Here is an 18,202-nt window from a genome sequence, read left to right as displayed (position 1 = left end):
TAGAATCATCTTCACCATCTCTAGCATGTTCCATAGGCAATCCTGATTCACCTGACTCAGTATTGTTGCAAGAAGTAACACCCAATGGAGGATAATAAATGCTCAGACAACGTAATAGAGGAAAAAAAATTTATTAGTAGCCAGTGTAGCAATTGGGACTAGGGCACCAAAGCACAAGCTCCTCAGTTAGATTTCTTACATCTTATATACCTTTCACAGTGTGCATGCAAGGGGCGTGTGATTCCTTTGTCTGAGGTCCAATGTGCACTTTGTGGCTCAAGGTGGGGAGGACGAGTTTCAGTGGAGCAGCAAGGGGGGAGGTGTTTCCAGACCACTGGTCCCAGCTATTTAAAGATCTTGTTTTTCTTGTGACTATTGCAAGGGTCTCCAGGAGACCAGTTAGAGGTCTATAGCATGCAGTTCATCTCTAACTGGCTGAGTCAGTCACTCCTTCAGGCTCTTTCTCCTGCATTCTTCTGGTTTCTCCCATCTCATTTCCCTTTGGAGACTCTAAAAATTACTTTTTATGCTGGAGTCTCTCATTTCTGGTCTGAACTTGGAGGATTTCCTGGTAGTGCTGGGGAAAGTGTAATAGGCCGGAGTGCGTTGCTGTACTCTGGCTTCTACTGTGCTCCTTAAGCTGTTTATTAACAGAGGCAGCACACACGAACCTACCAGGCAGATTCCCAGCAGGAGTAAAACTACTCCTATCAAAGTTTTAAACCCACCAAAGGCTGAGAACCATCCCCCAAAAAGGCTACTGGGCTCCCATCCATTCCAAACTTGCACGGGCACATGTGCCGGTTTTGTCATGTTTGTGACAAGGTCCTCAACTACCTGGCCCTGGTCATCTATCTTCAGGCAACAATTGGTGAGATTGAACTTCCCACACACTCCTCCTTGTGCTGCCAATAGATAGTCTAACGCTAACCTGTTTTGGTAGATGGCGTTTCTCATCTGAGTCTGTTGATGTGCAAGGAGGGTGAGGGCTCTCCCAGTCTCATTGGTAATGACTTCAAAGACTGCCTGCAGTCTGATAATCCGGTTCAACATGGAAATGGGGGTACAGTATCCCCAAGATCCATGCAGTGCCCAGGTGGCAGGACCATAGTGTTGGATTACCCGTTCTGGGGGCCACTCATTATCTTTCCAGTCTCCTGTCTGGAGTTCTCTTTTTACCCTGTGTAAGGGCTGTGAGGCCGGGTAGCTAAGAAGTTCCCCTGTTTTCAGAGGCAAGAGGAAGAAAGATGGCTTTATCATACCAATTACACAGCTTCCTTTCCAATTTCTGGGAAGGCGGATATAGGCCTTGTTTCCACAGATCCAGTAAAGTCCACGCGGTGCTATCCAGTCTCGGGCCTTGCCAGGGTCCTTCCAGGCTGCAGCTAACTCTGGGAATCTAGCCAACGGATTTTTCTCTGTCTGGTTTCCCCACCACATGCTTTGTTGGGAGGTGGCATTATAATACCGTTGGCCAAGGCAAGTTAAATCCCCGACTGATTCAGTTAAATGTCCTCCACCTCTGGCCAAGCAGTATTGTCCTACAATAGTGTGTTTTAAAATCCACTGGCTGTCATCAGAGACACGGGGGGCTGTTATATTTGGCAGAGCCTCAGTGGGAACCAATTCTTTGGCTTCCCATGGCCATTTGTCCCCCATTAGAGTTCCCCCACATACATAGCAGGAGGTGACATTTAAGGAATGAGCTATTCCTTCAGCCATCTTGAGAAATAAGTTTTTAGTTGATTGTGGTGGTAGGGGTAGGGGTTCAGTTGCTTCCTTATAAAAAGACTTATATATGTGGAAGGCTTGAGCAGGGTAGTTCAGTACCTGACCTCTGATAACGATTGGAGCGATGGGATCTCGTCCCTTCCCATCAATGCCAAGTGATAGCACTTCTCCGGCCTTCCAACGGGGGTTTAGGGGATTGGTTATGATCAGCTCTAAGGGATTGCACCCCTTGGTGGTGCAGTTTGACAGAGATATCCCTCTCTTAAAATATACATCTTTCTTTTTAGAGGTGTTCTTTTCCCAAGTACTCCATTGAACACATGACCAATAGGGACAGCTTACTTCACAGTAGGAGCCAACACGACATATATACTTGTGTTCTATACTGTAGCTTCTCTCCCAGGCTAGGGACCCACACCCCCATCGTGAATGACTTAGAGCGGCACATGCATCAAACCTTAAGATCACTTGTTCTGGCTTTCCTTTCACCCTCGTTTGAGCAATAGTTAGCCCATCCTTCCATCCCCAACTTCCTCCTCCCTTTGTTACCTTTAATTCAAACACTACTTCAGTAGGAGGGTCTCTGGGGTTATAACAGATATAAGGGTGGTCATGTCCTGGGTCACATATTGAATATTGAATCTGATTATAGGTACAGGTTCCTTTGTGAGTTCCCTTGCATTCATAGAAGCTATAGAAAAGCAAGGTGGTAGTGACTTTTTGACCTTCCTTCTTGATATGGATACATAGTTCACAGTCTTCTGCCTTAGTTCTCCTCCCTCCCCAGAGTCCAATTATAAGGAGTCCCATGATGAGGTTCCTCAGGCTTCGGTCATACGCGGACCAGCCAGCTTCTGGTTTGTGGCTGGAGCAGGGCATGTTTCCTTTCTCAGGGTCAACTTACAGCACTTGGTGGGATCTGTCTGTGCTGTCCACAAAGGGGTCTCTGCAAGAGCTGCTGGCTTCAGTCGACTGTGGTGAACCCAGGCAGGAATTCCCTCTACTTTGGCAGCTGTTGAGTGCTCAGGATCACAGTGTAGGGTCCTCTCCACCTGGAATGGAGGAGAGCTGGGTTCCAATCTTTGACCCACACCTGGTTACCTGGGAAAAGAAGATGAACAGGAGCAAAGAGACTGATTGAAGCCCTATCCAACACCCACTTGGATATGATACAGGCTACCTCGCCTAAAGCTTTAAATGCCTATGTAGTTCTGTTTTGCCTAGTTCTTTGGGGGGGTGGGGGAGGGGCCCTGGAAAACTGCATAATATTGAAGGAGACCTATTGTATAATATCTCATAAGGTGAGTATCCAGTGTTCTTGAATGGGGTACACTGAATTTTGAACAGAATTAAAGGTAAAGCTTGCACCCATTTAAGACTTGTCTCCTGACATAACTTGCTAAACCCTAACTTTAGAGTCCTATTCATGTATTCCACCTTCCCTGAACTCTGGGGTCTAGATGTTGTGTGAAGCTTCCAGGTGATGCCTAAAGCTAGTGCCATTTCTTGTACTACCTTAGCCACAAAAGCAGGGCCATTGTCAGAGACTATCGGAAATAGCAGTCCAAATTTTGGAATAACTTCTCTGAGAAGTGCTTTGTTATTCTCTGACCTTTTCAGTCGGTGGGGTAGGCTTCTACCCATCCTGAGTAGGTTCACACTAGCACTAACTAGTACTGGTATCCTTGGCTTCAGGGCATCTCAGTGAAGTCCACTTATACATCCTCAAAGGTGGCTGTTCCGTAAGACTGGATACCTGGAGGCATTGAGGGGCCTTGTTTGGCGTTGTTCTGATGGCAGGTTGGGCACAGCAAGCTGACTCCTTTGGCAAAAGTTGTTAGGAGAGGAATGTAAAAATATCATTCTAGAAGTTTTTCTGTCTTTTCTTTTCCCCAGATGAGTGGCATTGTGTAAAGCCTGAACTACTGCTGGTCCCTATAGGTGGGGAATGACAACTCTACCATCTGGCAGTTGCATTCAGCCGTCCTTTAATTCTTGTAACCTTTTCTTTCCATCCACCTTTTTTCTCCCTCAGAATATTTGGGTACAATACTTGGGGCCCATGGGATGAGAATGGTAATAGTAGCCTTGTGGTAGGGGAGAGTAGAAGTCCTCTTTGCCTCCATGTCCGCTCTAGCATTCTCCTGGGCTTCTACCATTCCTCCCTTCTGTTCTCAGCAGTGCATTACTGCTGTTTATTTGGATTTCAGACTGCTACCAGCAGCTGGAGAATTTCTCCTGGATATTTGAGGTCCTTGCCCCTTGCTGTCAAGAGCCATCTTTCCTTGTATTTTGCCTCACGGACTTGCATAGTAAGAAAGGCAGAATCCTACTGCACCCTGAAGCTCTCTAACTTGTTGTTTGTGGATCCCCAACTTTTTGCTGACCAAACCCCTCTATGAAGTCACAGGGGTGGGGGAGAGAAAAGGAGCCCATGGTGTGGGGGCTGGAACAGGATGGTGCTTTTCAGACTCGTAAAAAGGAATTACAATTTGCCCCAGTGCTAGATCTTCCTAACCTAGCAATCTTTTGTGCTGTACATCTCGGAGAGGAACAATACAGCAGTGGGTGTATTAACCCAGGAATTGAGGACACAGTCTAGACCAGTAGCTCACCTCTCCAAACAATTGGACAGAGTCGCTAAGGGCTGGCTACCATGCCTGAGAGCCTTAGCAGCCACAGCAATGTTGGCACAAGAGGCAGACAAATTGACTTTAGGACAAAATTTGAAGGTGTGGGTACCTCATGATGTAGTAACTCTGATGAATGCAAAAGGGCATCATTGGCTCACAAATGCACATCTCAACAAATACCAGAGCTTACTCTGTGAAAACCCAAGGCTGACAATAGAGGTGTGTACTACTTTAAACCCAGCAACACTGCTCCCAGTGATGGAGGGAAAGCAGCAGCACCACTGCTTAGAAATGCTTGACTCTGTGTTCTCCAGCTGGCCAGACCTGTTAGAACAACCCATAAGAGACCCCGGTTGAGAGCTGTATGTAGATAGAAGCATCTCTGACAACTTACGAGGGGAAAGGCAAGCAGGATATGCAGTAGTGACTCTAACAGAGACTGTAGAGGTGCGGCCTCTACCCCAAGGCATTTCTGCTTAGAGAACATAACTGATGCTCTGACTTGAGCCCTAGAGCTCAGTGAAGAAAAAAGAGCTAGTGAACCAGAACACTTGGACAGGGACGAGACTTAGGAGAGTGTAGGGGTTTGGTACTGTTGGGTGCAGAATTGTTGGTGCTGCCTCACTTACTACTCTCAAGTCCTTTACTGGCCGATCATCATTGGTCCCTGGTTTTCTGATGGGGAGGAAAGAAGTATTCCAGGGTGACTGGGCTGGATAATAATGCCATGTTCCTTGAGCCCCTGTAAATGCACCTGGATTCCTTCCAAGAATTCTCTAGGAATCAGTATTGTCCTTGGCTAACAGGCAGTGCCCCAGGCTTTAACTTTATCCATACTGGCACCTGATTTATTGCCAGCCTGGAAGGATTGTCCTCAGCCTTTACTCTGGGCCATTTCTGGGTTAGCCTCTGACTGAGTGGCTTCCCAAGCTCAGTAACAAAAATCTTCCATTCCCCTCTCTGAGGACAGTTAGAGTTAGAACAAGCCTAGGCTTTGGCACTTGCAAGTCTAGCTGACCATCATCAGCAAAATATATAGTAGTCCTTAGTTTGCTTAGCAGATCACGCCTTAAAGAGGGAACTGGACAGTCACACATGTACAGAAACTGATGCATGACCTTATGACCCCCTATAGTACATTTATGAGGCAGGCAGAATGCCTGTTCTGTTTTCCTGTGGCTCCTACAATGTCCATCCTACGGGTGGATAGCAGCATTACTAGCCAGGTCACCTCTGAGAGCTCAGCCCCTGTATCAAATAGGAATTCCACTTGTTGGCTCCTTACCATCTTACAGACCAGAGACTCATTGGAGGTCCCTGAGTCCAGTTGCTCAGTCCAAGAGGGATTCCCCAGCTATGCTGAACAGTGTGTCTCCCCCTTTGGAAGGCTGGCAAGCATGCTTCCCCTTGTCCCAGAGGAGACATTCATTCTTCCAGGGACAAGTTCCCTGGCAGATGATACACTGATCATGCCACAAGAGGGTCCTGCCTGACTGTCCTGTCTTCCCTGTGCCTGTTTTCTTTCTGTTTTCAAATAATAGGGTGTGGCTTTTCTTTGCTTCTGGGCTGAAGGGCAGCATCTCTGAGGCTTTTCTTTGCCTCTGTGCTGAAGGGCAGCAGCTCTGAGCTCAGCCTTCTTCTTCATTTGCCGCTCATCCTCCTGCTTGCTTGCAACCTCTCTGTTGACATAGACCTTGTTGGCTACTTCCCGGAGTTGGGAAATGTTCATCCTGGCAAAACCTTCTAATTTCTGGAGCTTCCTTTTTATATCTCCTGCACTCTGCTGACAAGGGCCATATTAACCATTCTCTGGTTTCTGGACTTTCTCAATTAAAAGGAGTATAGAGTTGGTAGGATTCACATAACCTCTCATAAAAGTTACCTGGACTTTTGTCCTTCCTTTGCAAAGGCTCCACCTCTTTGTTGATATTAGTGCCCTTCTGGCCTCCCTTCCAGAGGCCTTGGAGGAGATCCTCTCTGTATCTCCTGAGCTGTCTCAGGCCTTTCTCTACATTCAGGCCCCATTTAGGATCTTCTCCTGGCATCTGGACCCTCACATATTCCTGGGGGTTCTGGTATGCCTCAGGGGTATCCTCCTCTAGCCATTTAGTCACCACCTGTATTATTTGCAATCTATCCTCCATGTTGAACAGAGAGAGGAGCAATTGATGGCAATTTGCCCATGTGGCATTGTGGGTCTGGAATAGGAATTGCATGAGATCTAATAAGGCCTGAGGCTTTTCTGTATAAGAGGGAGTGTGGTGCTTCCAATTTAGGAGATCGGTGCTGGTGAAAGGTTGGTACACCAGCACCTTCCGTTTCACCACGCGCTCCTCTTTGTTTATCACTGTGTTCCTCACTTCTCTCAGGGGCATCTATATTCGGGGCACTGTCTTTGAGCGCAACCTCCCAGCAAGGGGAGAAGAGCATGGACCTGGTTCCAGCAGGGCAGTGAGAAGCACCTCTGGCTCAGGCGAGCTTATTTGGGACTTAATAGATCAGCAAAGATGAGCCTGAATAAGGAGCAGTCTCTGGGGTATACAGGGAGCCAGGTTGGAAGGGTAAAGCCTTGCCAGTATGTACAGTGGGGGAGCCCAAGTTTTTGTTTCTTCTGGCTCACTAAGTGTTAAAATTTCTGGCAGCAGCAGTGGCAGCAGCTCTCCAGGTTTGGTGGAACACTTCCCTGCCTTTGCTGCTAATGCTATAGAAGCCCGACCTCTAAGCCAAGGGAGAAGGTGTAAACAGCATGAGCCAGGTGTCTAAGTAGGGAAACCAGTCAGGGTGGCCTGGACCTCTAGTGACTTACCTGCCACACCTTCTGCAAAATGGACCTGTCCAAGTTTCCCCATGCTGGCCACCCCACCCCAAAAGTGGGCCATTCTAGTTCACACGAGGACCTCAATTTCCTTGGGGACATGGTAAGATCATAATCCCCTGAGAACTCTTTATTAAAATTCTTAATCATTATGGCCAGGAGAGTAGGTTTTCCCTGTGAACCTCCCAAGACAAACATCAGTCACACCACAAGAAGGAATTGGGGAGGATAAGGAAAACTTAGAGGGGATGCCATTCGCTTTGTCTGTCACTGGCTACTCCCCCTTGTGGAGATAGCAAACATTCTTAGCTTATGGAAGGCTGATGTAAACATCAGCACGCAGTTCTGCCTCTTAGCCATACAGGGCACAGTACGAAATCACGGTTTGGGACCCAATACTAGCTTTGGCCCTGTAGAAAGGAGTCAGAATTTCTCCCTGGTGTCCATCTTGTTCACTCCGCACTCTCTTTCACACAATGTCTCACCCACCTAACCTGTCCCGTGGAGAGAGATCAGGTGCCACTCAACCTATGGAGGGCAATTAGTCACTTTCCGGAGGGTGTTTAGGCCTCCCTTATGTCCAATAGGGCAGTACTTCAGCTAGCTACACTTGCCCTGTTTTCCTTACTGTGGCTCTGATGCACCCTTGTTTTCTCGTTCCTCCATTATCTGATCCTTGCTGGGACCAGCAGATGGGGATTCCCCTCCATCCTGTGGGGCGTCCACACAGGGTAATCCCTGGTGTGCACTCAGCGGGTGCATTCAGCAGGACAGTTGGAAGGCTCCCCAGTGGGGAACCTGAAGTCTGCCAAACGCAGACGCTATTCCTCCTCACTTCTCGGCCAATGCATGAGAAATCTGTTGCAAGAAGCAGCACCAGACAGAGGATAACAGATGCTCAGACAACTTAATAGAGGAAGAAGGATTTATTAGTAGCCAGTGTAGCACATGGGACCAGGGCACCAAAGCACAAGCTCCCCGGTTAGATTTCTTACATCTTATATACCTTTTACAGTGTCCATGCAAGGGGCGTGTGATTCCTTTGTCTGAGGTCCTATGTGCACTTCATGACTCAAGGTGGGGAGAAGATTTGGTGGGGCAGCAAGGGGAAAGGGGCTTCCAGACCACTGGTCCCAGCTATTTAAAGATCTTGTTTTTCTTGTGACTATTGCAAGGGTCTCCAGGAGACCAGTTAGAGGTCTATAGCATGCAGTTGATCTCTAACTGGCTGAGTCAGTCACTCCTTCAGGCTCTTTCTCCTGCATTCTTCTGGTTTCTCCCATCTCATTTCCCTTTGGAGACTCTAAAAATTACTTTTTATGCTGGAGTCTCTCATTTCTGGTCTGAACTTGGAGGATTTCCTGGTAGTGCTGGGGAAAGTGTAATAGGCCGGAGTGCGTTGCTGTACTCTGGCTTCTACTGTGCTCCTTAAGCTGTTTATTAACAGAGGCAGCACACACGAACCTACCAGGCAGATTCCCAGCAGGAGTAAAACTACTCCTATCAAAGTTTTAAACCCACCAAAGGCTGAGAACCATCCCCCAAAAAGGCTACTGGGCTCCCATCCATTCCAAACTTGCACGGGCACATGTGCCGGTTTTGTCATGTTTGTGACAAGGTCCTCAACTACCTGGCCCTGGTCATCTATCTTCAGGCAACAATTGGTGAGATTGAACTTCCCACACACTCCTCCTTGTGCTGCCAATAGATAGTCTAACGCTAACCTGTTTTGGTAGATGGCGTTTCTCATCTGAGTCTGTTGATGTGCAAGGAGGGTGAGGGCTCTCCCAGTCTCATTGGTAATGACTTCAAAGACTGCCTGCAGTCTGATAATCCGGTTCAACATGGAAATGGGGGTACGGTATCCCCAAGATCCATCCAGTGCCCAGGTGGCAGGACCATAGTGTTGGATTATCCGTTCTGGGGGCCACTCATTATCTTTCCAGTCTCCTGTCTGGAGTTCTCTTTTTACCCTGTGTAAGGGCTGTGAGGCCGGGTAGCTAAGAAGTTCCCCTGTTTTCAGAGGCAAGAGGAAGAAAGATGGCTTTATCATACCAATTACACAGCTTCCTTTCCAATTTCTGGGAAGGCGGATATAGGCCTTGTTTCCACAGATCCAGTAAAGTCCACGCGGTGCTATCCAGTCTCGGGCCTTGCCAGGGTCCTTCCAGGCTGCAGCTAACTCTGGGAATCTAGCCAACGGATTTTTCTCTTTCTGGTTTCCCCACCACACGCTTTGTTGGGAGGTGGCATTATAATACCGTTGGCCAAGGCAAGTTAAATCCCCGACTGATTCAGTTAAATGTCCTCCACCTCTGGCCAAGCAGTATTGTCCTACAATAGTGTGTTTTAAAATCCACTGGCTGTCATCAGAGACACGGGGGGCTGTTATATTTGGCAGAGCCTCAGTGGGAACCAATTCTTTGGCTTCCCATGGCCATTTGTCCCCCATTAGAGTTCCCCCACATACATAGCAGGAGGTGACATTTAAGGAATGAGCTATTCCTTCAGCCATCTTGAGAAATAAGTTTTTAGTTGATTGTGGTGGTAGGGGTAGGGGTTCAGTTGCTTCTTTATGAAAAGATTTATATATGTGGAAGGCTTGAGCAGAGTGGTTCAGTACCTGACCTGTGATACGGATTGGAACAATGGGATCTAGCCCCCGCCCATCAATGCCAAGTGATAGCACTTCTCCGGCCTTCCAACGGGGGTTTAGGGGATTGGTTATGATCAGCTCTACGGGATTGCATTCCTTGGTAGGACAGTTTGACAGAGATACCCCTCTCTTAAAATATACATCTTTCTTTTTAGAGGTGTCCTTTTCCCAAGTACCCCATCGAACACATGACCAATAGGGACAGCTTATTCCACAGGGGGTGCGATGATCACATATATACTTGTGTTCTATACTGTAGCTTCTCTCCCAGGCTAGGGACTTACACCCCCATCGTAAATGACTTAGAGCGGCACATGCATCAAACTTTAACATGACTTCTTCTGGCTTTCCTTTCACCCTAGTTTGAGTAATGGTTGGCCCATCCTTCCACCCCCAAATTCCTCCTCCCTTCGCTACCTTCAATTCAAACACTACTTCAGTAGGAGGGTCTCTGGGGTTATAACAGACATAAGGGTGGTCATGTCCTGGGTCACATATTGAATATTGAATCTGATTATAGGTACATGTTCCTTTGTGAGTTCCCTTGCATTCATAGAAGGTATAGAAAAGCAAGGTGGTAGTGACTTTTTGACCTTCCTTCTTGATATGGATACATAGTTCACAGTCTTCTGCCTTAGTTCTCCTCCCTCCCCAGAGTCCAATTATAAGGAGTCCCATGATGAGGTTCCTCAGGCTTCGGTCATACGCGGACCAGCCAGCTTCTGGTTTGTGGCTGGAGCAGGGCATGTTGTCTTTCTCAGGGTCAACTTACAGCACTTGGTGGGATCTGTCTGTGCTGTCCACAAAGGGGTCTCTGCAAGAGCTGCTGGCTTCAGTCAACTGTGGTGAACCCAGGCAGGAATTCCCTCTACTTTGGCAGCTGTTGGAGTGGTCAGGATCACAGTGTAGGGTCCTCTCCACCTGGAATGGAGGAGAGCTGGGTTCCAATCTTTGACCCACACCTGGTTACCTGGGAAAAGAGGATGAACAGGAGCAAAGAGACTGATTGAAGCCCTATCCAACACCCACTTGGATATGATACAGGCTACCTCGCCTAAAGCTTTAAATGCCTATGTCATTCTGTTTCGCCTAGTTCTCGGGGGGGGGGGGTCCCTGGCAAACTGCATAATATTGAAGGAGGCCTATTGTATAATATCTCATAAGGTGAGTACCCAATGTTTTGGATGGAGTACACTGAATTTTGAACAGAATTAAAGGTAAAGTTTGCATCTATTTAAGACTTGTCTCCTGACATAACTTGCTAAGCCCTAAATTTAGAGTCCTATTCATGCATTCCACCTTCCCTGAACTCTGGGGTCTAGATGTCGTGTGAAGCTTCCAGGTGATGCCTAAGGCTTGTGCTATTTTTTGTACTACCTTAGCCACAAAAGCAGAGCCATTGTCAGAGCCTATCGGAAATAGCAGTCCAAACCTTGGAATAACTTCTCTGAGAAGTGCCTTGTTATTCTCTGACCTTTTCTGTCGGTGGGATAGGCTTCTACCCATCCTGAGTAGGTTTACACTAGCACTAACTAGTACTGGTATCCTTGGCTTCAGGGCATCTCGGTGAAGTCCACTTATACATCCTCAAAGGTGGCTGTTCCGTAAGACTGGATACCTGGAGGCATTAGGGGCCTTGTTTGGCGTTGTTCTGGTGGCAGGTTGGGCACCGCAAGCTGACTCCTTTGGCTAAATTTGCTAGGAGAGGAATGTAAAAATATCGTTCTAGAAGTTTTTCCACCTTTTCTTATCCCAGATGAGTGGCAGTGTGTAACGCGTGGACTACTGCTGGTACCTATAGGTGGGGGATGACAACTCTACCATCTGGCAGTTGCATCCAGCCATCCTTTAATTCTTGTGACCCTTTTCTTTCCATCCACCTTTTTTCTCCCTTAGAATACTTGGGTACAATACCTGGGGCCCATGGGATGAGAATGGTAATAGTAGCCTTGTGGTAGGGGAGAGTAGAAGTCCTCTTTGCCTCCATGTCCGCTCTAGCATTCTCCTGGGCTTCTACCATTCCTCCCTTCTGTTCTCAGCAGTGCATTACTGCTGTTTATTTTGAATTCCAGACTCTTTCCAGCAGCTGGAGAATTTCTCCTGGATATTTGAGGTCCTTACCCCTGGCTGTCAGGAGCCCTCTTTCGTTGTATTTTGCCTCACGGACTTGCAGAGTAAGAAAGCCGAAGTTGGAGTTGGTAAAAATGGTTGCTTTTTTTTCTTCACTGAGCTCTAGGGCCCAAGTCAGAGCATCAGTTCTGTCCTCTAAGCAGAAATGCCTTGGGGTAGAGGCCGCACCTCTACAGTCTCTGTTAGAGTCACTACTGCATATCCTGCTTGCCTTTCCCCTCGTGAGTTGACAGAGATGCTTCTGTCTACATACACCTCCCAACCGGGGTCTCTTGTGGGTTGGTCTAACAGGTCTGGGCAGCTGGAGAACACAGAGTCAAGCATTTCTAAGCAGTGGTGCTGCTGCTTTCCCTCCTTCACTGGGATCAGTGTCACTGGGTTTAAAGTAGTACACACCTCTATTGTCAGCCTTGGGTTTTCACAGAGTAAGCTCTGGTATTTGATGAGATGGGTATTTTTGAGCCAATGATGCCCTTTTGCATTCATCAGAGGTATTACATCATGAGATACCCACACCTTCAAGTTTTGTCCCAAAGTCAATTTGTCTGCCTCTTGTGCCAACATTGCTGTGGCTGCTAAGGCTCTCAGGCATGGTAGCCAGCCCTTAGCGACTCTGTCCAATTGTTTGGAGAGGTGAGCTACTGGTCTAGACTGTGACCCCAAGTCCTGGGTTAATAGACCCACTGCTGTATTGTTCCTCTCCGAGACGTACAGCACAAAAGATTGCTAGGTTAGGAAGATCTAGCCCTGGGGCAAACTGTAATTCTTTTTTACGAGTCTGAAAAGCACCATCCTGTTCCGGCCCCCACACCATGGGCTCCTTTTCTCTCCCCCACCCCTGTGACTTCATAGAGGGGTTTGGCCAGCACTGAAAAGTTGGGGATCCACAAACAACAGAATCCTACTGTACCCAGAAACTCTCTAGCTTGTCTCCCCATGGTGGGGACTGGGATGTTTTAAATAACCTGTTTCAGTTTCACTCCTAGCCTGCTCTTCCTTTGCTGGAGAATGAATCTAAAGTATTTTCCTTGCCTTTGGCAAATCTGGGCCTCCTTCTTTGAGACCTTGTATCTATTCTTCTCTAGATGGCATAAAAGTTCATCGGTTCTTTGAGCACATTCTTGGAGAGTCTCATGACCTAGCAACAGGTCATCCACAACTGGAGGTGGACACATCCAGTGTCCTGTGCAGGTAAGCACTGGAGGTCACAAGCAAGGGCCTCCCCAGAGATGGCAGGGAAGTTCTTGAACCCTTGTGGGAGCCACTCCACATGTACTGTACTTTTGTTCCTATAGCTGGGTCCTCCCAGTGGAAGGCAAACAGTTCCCAGCTTTCAGGAGTCAGTCTTATACTGAAGAAAGTATCTCTCAAGTCCAAGCAAGTGAACCAGGAGACTTGGGCAGGGACGAGACTTAGGAGAGTGTAGGGTTTGGTACTATTGAGTGCAGAGTTGTTGGTGCTGCCTCACTTACTACTCCCAAGTCCTTACTGGCCAATCATCATTGGTCCCTGGTTTTCTGATGGGGAGGAAAGGAGTATTCCAGGGTGACTGGGCTGGATAATAATGTCATGTTCCCTGAGCCCCTGTAAATGCACCTGGATTCCTTCGAAGGATTCTCTAGGAATTAGGTATTGTCCTTGGCTAACAGGCAGTGCCCAAGGCATTAACTTTATCCATACTGGCACCTGATTTATTGCCAGCCTGGAAGGATTGTCCTCAGCCTTTACTCTGGGCCATTTCTGGGTTAGCCTCTGACTGAGTGGCTTCCCAGGCTCAGTCGCAAAAATCTTCCATTCCCCTCTCTGGGGACAGCTAGAGTTAGAACAAGCCTAGGCTTTGGCACTTGCAGGTCTAGCTGACCATCATCAGCAAACTATATAGTAGTCCTTAGTTTGCTTAGTAGATCACGCCCTAACAAGGGCACTGGACAGTCACACATGTACAGAAACTGATGCATAACCTTATGACCTCCTATAGTACATTTATGAGGCAGGCAGAATGCCTGTTCTGTTTTCCTGTGGCTCCTACAATGTCCATCCTACGGGTGGATAGCAGCACTACTAGCTGGGTCACCTCTGAGTGCTCAGCCCCTGTATCAAATAAGAAGTCATTTCTTGGCTCCTTACCATCGTACAGACCATACACTCATCGGGGGACCTGAGTCCAGTTGCTCAGTCCAAGAAGGATTCCCCAGCTATACTGAATAATGTGTCTCCCCCTTTGGAAGGCTGGCAAGCATGCTTCCCCTTGTCCCAGATGGGACATTCATTCTTCCAGGGACAAGTTCCCTGGCAGATGGTACACTGATCATGCCACAAGGGGGTCCTGCCTGACTGTCCTGTCTTCCCTGTGCCTGTTTTCTTTCTGTTTTCAAATAATAGGGGGAGGCTTTTCTTTGCCTCTGGGCTGAAGGGCAGCATCTCTGAGGCTTTTCTTTGCCTCTGTGCTGAAGGGCAGCAGCTCTGAGCTCAGCCTTCTTCTTCATTTGCCGCTCATTGCCTGCTTGCTTGCAACCTCTCTGTTGACATAGAACTTGTTGGCTACTTCCCGGAGTTGGGAAATGTTCATCCTGGCAAATTTCTGGAGCTTCCTTTTTATATCTCCTGCACTCTGCTGACAAGGGCCATATTAACCATTCTCTGGTTTTCTGGACTTTCTCAATTAAAAGGAGTATAGAGTTGGTAGGCTTCACATAACCTCTCATAAAAGTTACCTGGACTTTTGTTTTTCCTTTGCAAAGGCTCCACCTCTTTGTTGATATTAGTGCCCTTCTGGCCTCCCTTCCAGAGGCCTTGGAGGAGATCCTCTCTGTATCTCCTGAGCTGTCTCAGGCCTTTCTCTACATTCACGTCCCACTTAGGATCTTCTCCTGGCATCTGGACCTTCACATATTCCTGGGGGTTCTGGTGTGCCTCAGGGGTATCCTCCTCTAGCCATTTAGTCACCACCTGTATTATTTGCCATCTATCCTCCATGTTGAACAGAGAGAGGAGTAACTGATAGCAATTTGCCCATGTGGCATTGTGGGTCTGGAATAGGAATTGCATGAGATCTATTAAGGCCTGAGGCTTTTCTGTATAAGAGGGAGTGTGGTGCTTCCAATTTAGGAGATCGGTGCTGGTGAAAGGTTGGTACACCAGCACCTCCCGTTTCACCACGCGCTCCTCTTTGTTTATCACTGTGTTCCTCACTTCTCTCAGGGGCATCTATATTCGGGGCACTGTCTTTGAGCGCAACCTCCCAGCAAGGGGAGAAGAGCATGGACCTGGTTCCAGCAGGGCAGTGAGAAGCACCTCTGGCTCAGGCGAGCTTATTTGGGACTTAATAGATCAGCAAAGATGAGCCTGAATAAGGAGCAGTCTCTGGGGTATACGGGGAGCCAGGTTGGAAGGGTAAAGCCTTGCCAGTTTGTACAGTGGGGGAGCCCAAGTTTTTGTTTCTTCTGGCTCACTAAGTGTTAAAATTTCTGGCAGCAGCAGTGGCAGCAGCTCTCCAGGTTTGGTGGAACACTTCCCTGCCTTTGCTGCTAACGCTATAGAAGCCCGACCTCTAAGCCAAGGGAGAAGGTGTAAACAGCATGAGCCAGGTGTCTATGTAGGGAAACTAGTCAGGGTGGCCTGGACCTCTAGTGACTTACCTGCCACACCTTCTGCACAATGGACCTGTCCAAGTTTCCTCCTGCTGGCCACCCCACCCCAAAAGTGGGCCATTCTAGTTCACACTAGGTCCTCAATTTCCTTGGGGACATGATAAGACCATAATCCCCTGAGAACTCTTTATTAAAATTCTTAATCATTATGGCCAGGAGAGTAGGTTTTCCCTGTGAACCTCCCAAGATAAACATCAGTCATACCACAAGAAGGAATTGGGAGAATAAGGAAAACTTAGAGGGGATGCCATTCGCTTTGTCTGTCACCGGCTACTCCCCCTTGTGGAGATAGCAAACATTCTTAGCTTATGGAAGGCTGATGTAACCATCAGCACGCAGTTCTGCCTCTTAGCCATACAAGGCACACTACGAAATCACGGTTCAGGACTCAACACTAGCTTTGGCCCTGTGGGAAGGAGTCAGAACTTCTCCCCGGTGTCCATCTTGTTCACTCTGCACTCTCTTTCACACAATGTCTCACCCACCTAACCTGTCCCGTGGAGAGAGATCAGGTGCCACTCAACCTATGGAGGGCAATTAGTCACTTTCCGGAGGGTGATCAGGCCTCCCTTATGCCCAATAGGGCAGTACTTTAGCTAGCTACCCTTGCCCTGTTTTCCTTACAGTGGCTCTGATGCACCCTCGTTTTCTCGTTCTTCCATTGTCTGATCCTCGCTGAGACCAGCAGATGGGGGTTCTCCTTCCATCCTGTGAGGCATCCACACAGGGTAATCCCTGGTGTGCACTCAGCGGGTTCCTCAGCAGGACATTTGGGGGGCTCCCCAGTGGGGAACCTGAAGTCTACCAAATGCAGACGCTATTCCTCCTCACTTCTCAGCCAATGCACGAGAAATCTGTTGCAAGAAGCAGCACCAGACAGAGGATAACAGATGCTCAGACAACTTAATAGAGGAAGAAGGATTTATTAGTAGCCAGTGTAGCACATGGGACCAGGGCACCAAAGCACAAGCTCCCCGGTTAGATTTCTTACATCTTATATACCTTTTACAGTGTCCATGCAAGGGGCATGTGATTCCTTTGTCTGATGTCCTATGTGCACTTCATGACTCAAGGTGGGGAGGGCGAGTTTCAGTGGGGCAGCAAGGGGGAAGGGGTTTCCAGACCACTGGTCCCAGCTATTTAAAGATCTTGTTTTTCTTGGGACTATTGCAAGGGTCTCCAGGAGACCAGTTAGAGGTCTATAGCATGCAGTTCATCTTTAACTAGCTGAATCAGTGATTCTTTCAGGCTCTTTCTCCTGAACTTCTGTTTCTCCCCTCTCAGTATCTCCAGCACCTTCTGCAGGCTCTCCTGCCTCTCCAGCTTCCTCCTCTCAATAGGTCACTCTCTCTCACCTTGCAATGGCCCTTCCAGTGTGCAAGCCAACCACAGGAATAAAGGTAAAAAAAATTTTTATACTCATTTTTAAAGTTACTACAGTTACAGTATAAAGTACAGTATATTTTTTTTTCTGTGTCTTACTTTTATATTCTAGATTATGATTTTACAACTATGTTAGGATAGGAAAAATGACTTAGACCAGGGTGTGTTTTGACTCACTAAAATTCAGTTTACATCGGTGTCATAAAAATAGAACTGTGTTGTAACCTGAGGACACCCTGTAATCCCCTTAGGACATTTTAATTATATGTTAATTTGAAAGATCTTAAAGAAGACTGAAAATACTCATAAGATATATGGCGAATTTCAAGGAATCGTGTTTCCTAATATTAAACTATACTACAAGACTATTGTAATCAAAATAGCATGGTACACTCATAGAAGCAGACCTACAGATGAATAGAACAGAATAGAGAGTCCAGAAATAAACCCACACCTTTATACTCAATTAATATTTGCCCCAAAAAAGGAAAAAACATACAAGAGTTAAAGATTATCTACTCAATGAATAATGTAGGGAAAATTGAATAGATATGTGTAAAAAAATGAAACTAGACTACCTTCTGAGACCATATACAAGAATAAACTCAAAGTGGATTAAAGACTTAAATATTAAACTCAAAATCATAAAAATCCTAGGGAAAAAATAGTAAAATCTTGGACATTTCTTATAGCAATATTTTTTCTGATATATCTCCTTGGGCAAGAGAAACAAAAGAAAAAATAAACAAATGATACTACATCAAACTAAAAAGCTTTTGCACAGCAAAGAAAACAATCATATAAATGAAAATATAGCCCACTAGACAAAAGAGTATATTTGCCAATACCTCTGATGAAAAATTAATATCCAAAGTTTATTAAAAAACATACAAAACTCACCTGACTGGTGGTGGTGCACTGGATAGAGTTTCAACGTGGAACTCTGAGGCTCCCAGTTTGAAACCCCACAGTCACTGGCTTGCGCACAGGTATACCAGTTTGAACACGTGATCACCACTTGAGCATGGGATTATGAGAATGATTCCCAAAGTCGCTGGCTTGAGGCCAAATGTTGATGGCTTGAAGCCCAAGGTCTCTGGGTTCAACCCAAGGTAACAGGCTTAAGCAAGGGGTCACTGGTTTGGCTTTAGCTCCCTGGTCAAGGCACGTATAAGAAACAATTACTGGTAATAAACAACTGAAG

At 47.1% G+C, this 18,202-nt stretch overlaps 1 protein-coding gene across 3 annotated transcripts; it reads right to left on the bottom strand.

Annotated features, from left to right (window-relative positions):
• Positions 1–237: 237 nt before the first annotated feature.
• ERV3-1 (endogenous retrovirus group 3 member 1, envelope) lies at positions 238–17,978 on the bottom strand. 3 transcript variants are annotated; one of them, XM_066279349.1, is made up of 3 exons: positions 17,899–17,978; positions 10,608–10,805; positions 238–2,832 (listed from the first exon to the last, which is right to left on the bottom strand). In XM_066279349.1, exon 3 carries the CDS (start codon positions 2,608–2,610, stop codon positions 511–513), a length of 2,100 nt encoding a protein of 699 aa, XP_066135446.1. In that variant the 5' UTR covers positions 2,611–2,832; positions 10,608–10,805; positions 17,899–17,978; the 3' UTR covers positions 238–510. The 3 variants fall into 3 exon arrangements, with proteins under 3 accessions (XP_066135446.1, XP_066135445.1, XP_066135447.1); XM_066279348.1 differs by lacking the exon at positions 238–2,832 and having other exon boundaries at positions 8,101–10,805; XM_066279350.1 differs by lacking the exon at positions 238–2,832 and having other exon boundaries at positions 8,101–10,756; positions 17,899–17,944.
• Positions 17,979–18,202: the final 224 nt, after the last annotated feature.

This window comes from Saccopteryx bilineata, chromosome 5 (genome assembly GCF_036850765.1).
Source record: "Saccopteryx bilineata isolate mSacBil1 chromosome 5, mSacBil1_pri_phased_curated, whole genome shotgun sequence".
Classification (NCBI taxonomy): Eukaryota; Metazoa; Chordata; class Mammalia; order Chiroptera; family Emballonuridae; genus Saccopteryx; species Saccopteryx bilineata.
Note: the sequence above shows the minus strand (reverse complement) of the source record. Positions and strands in the feature narration are given on the sequence as shown.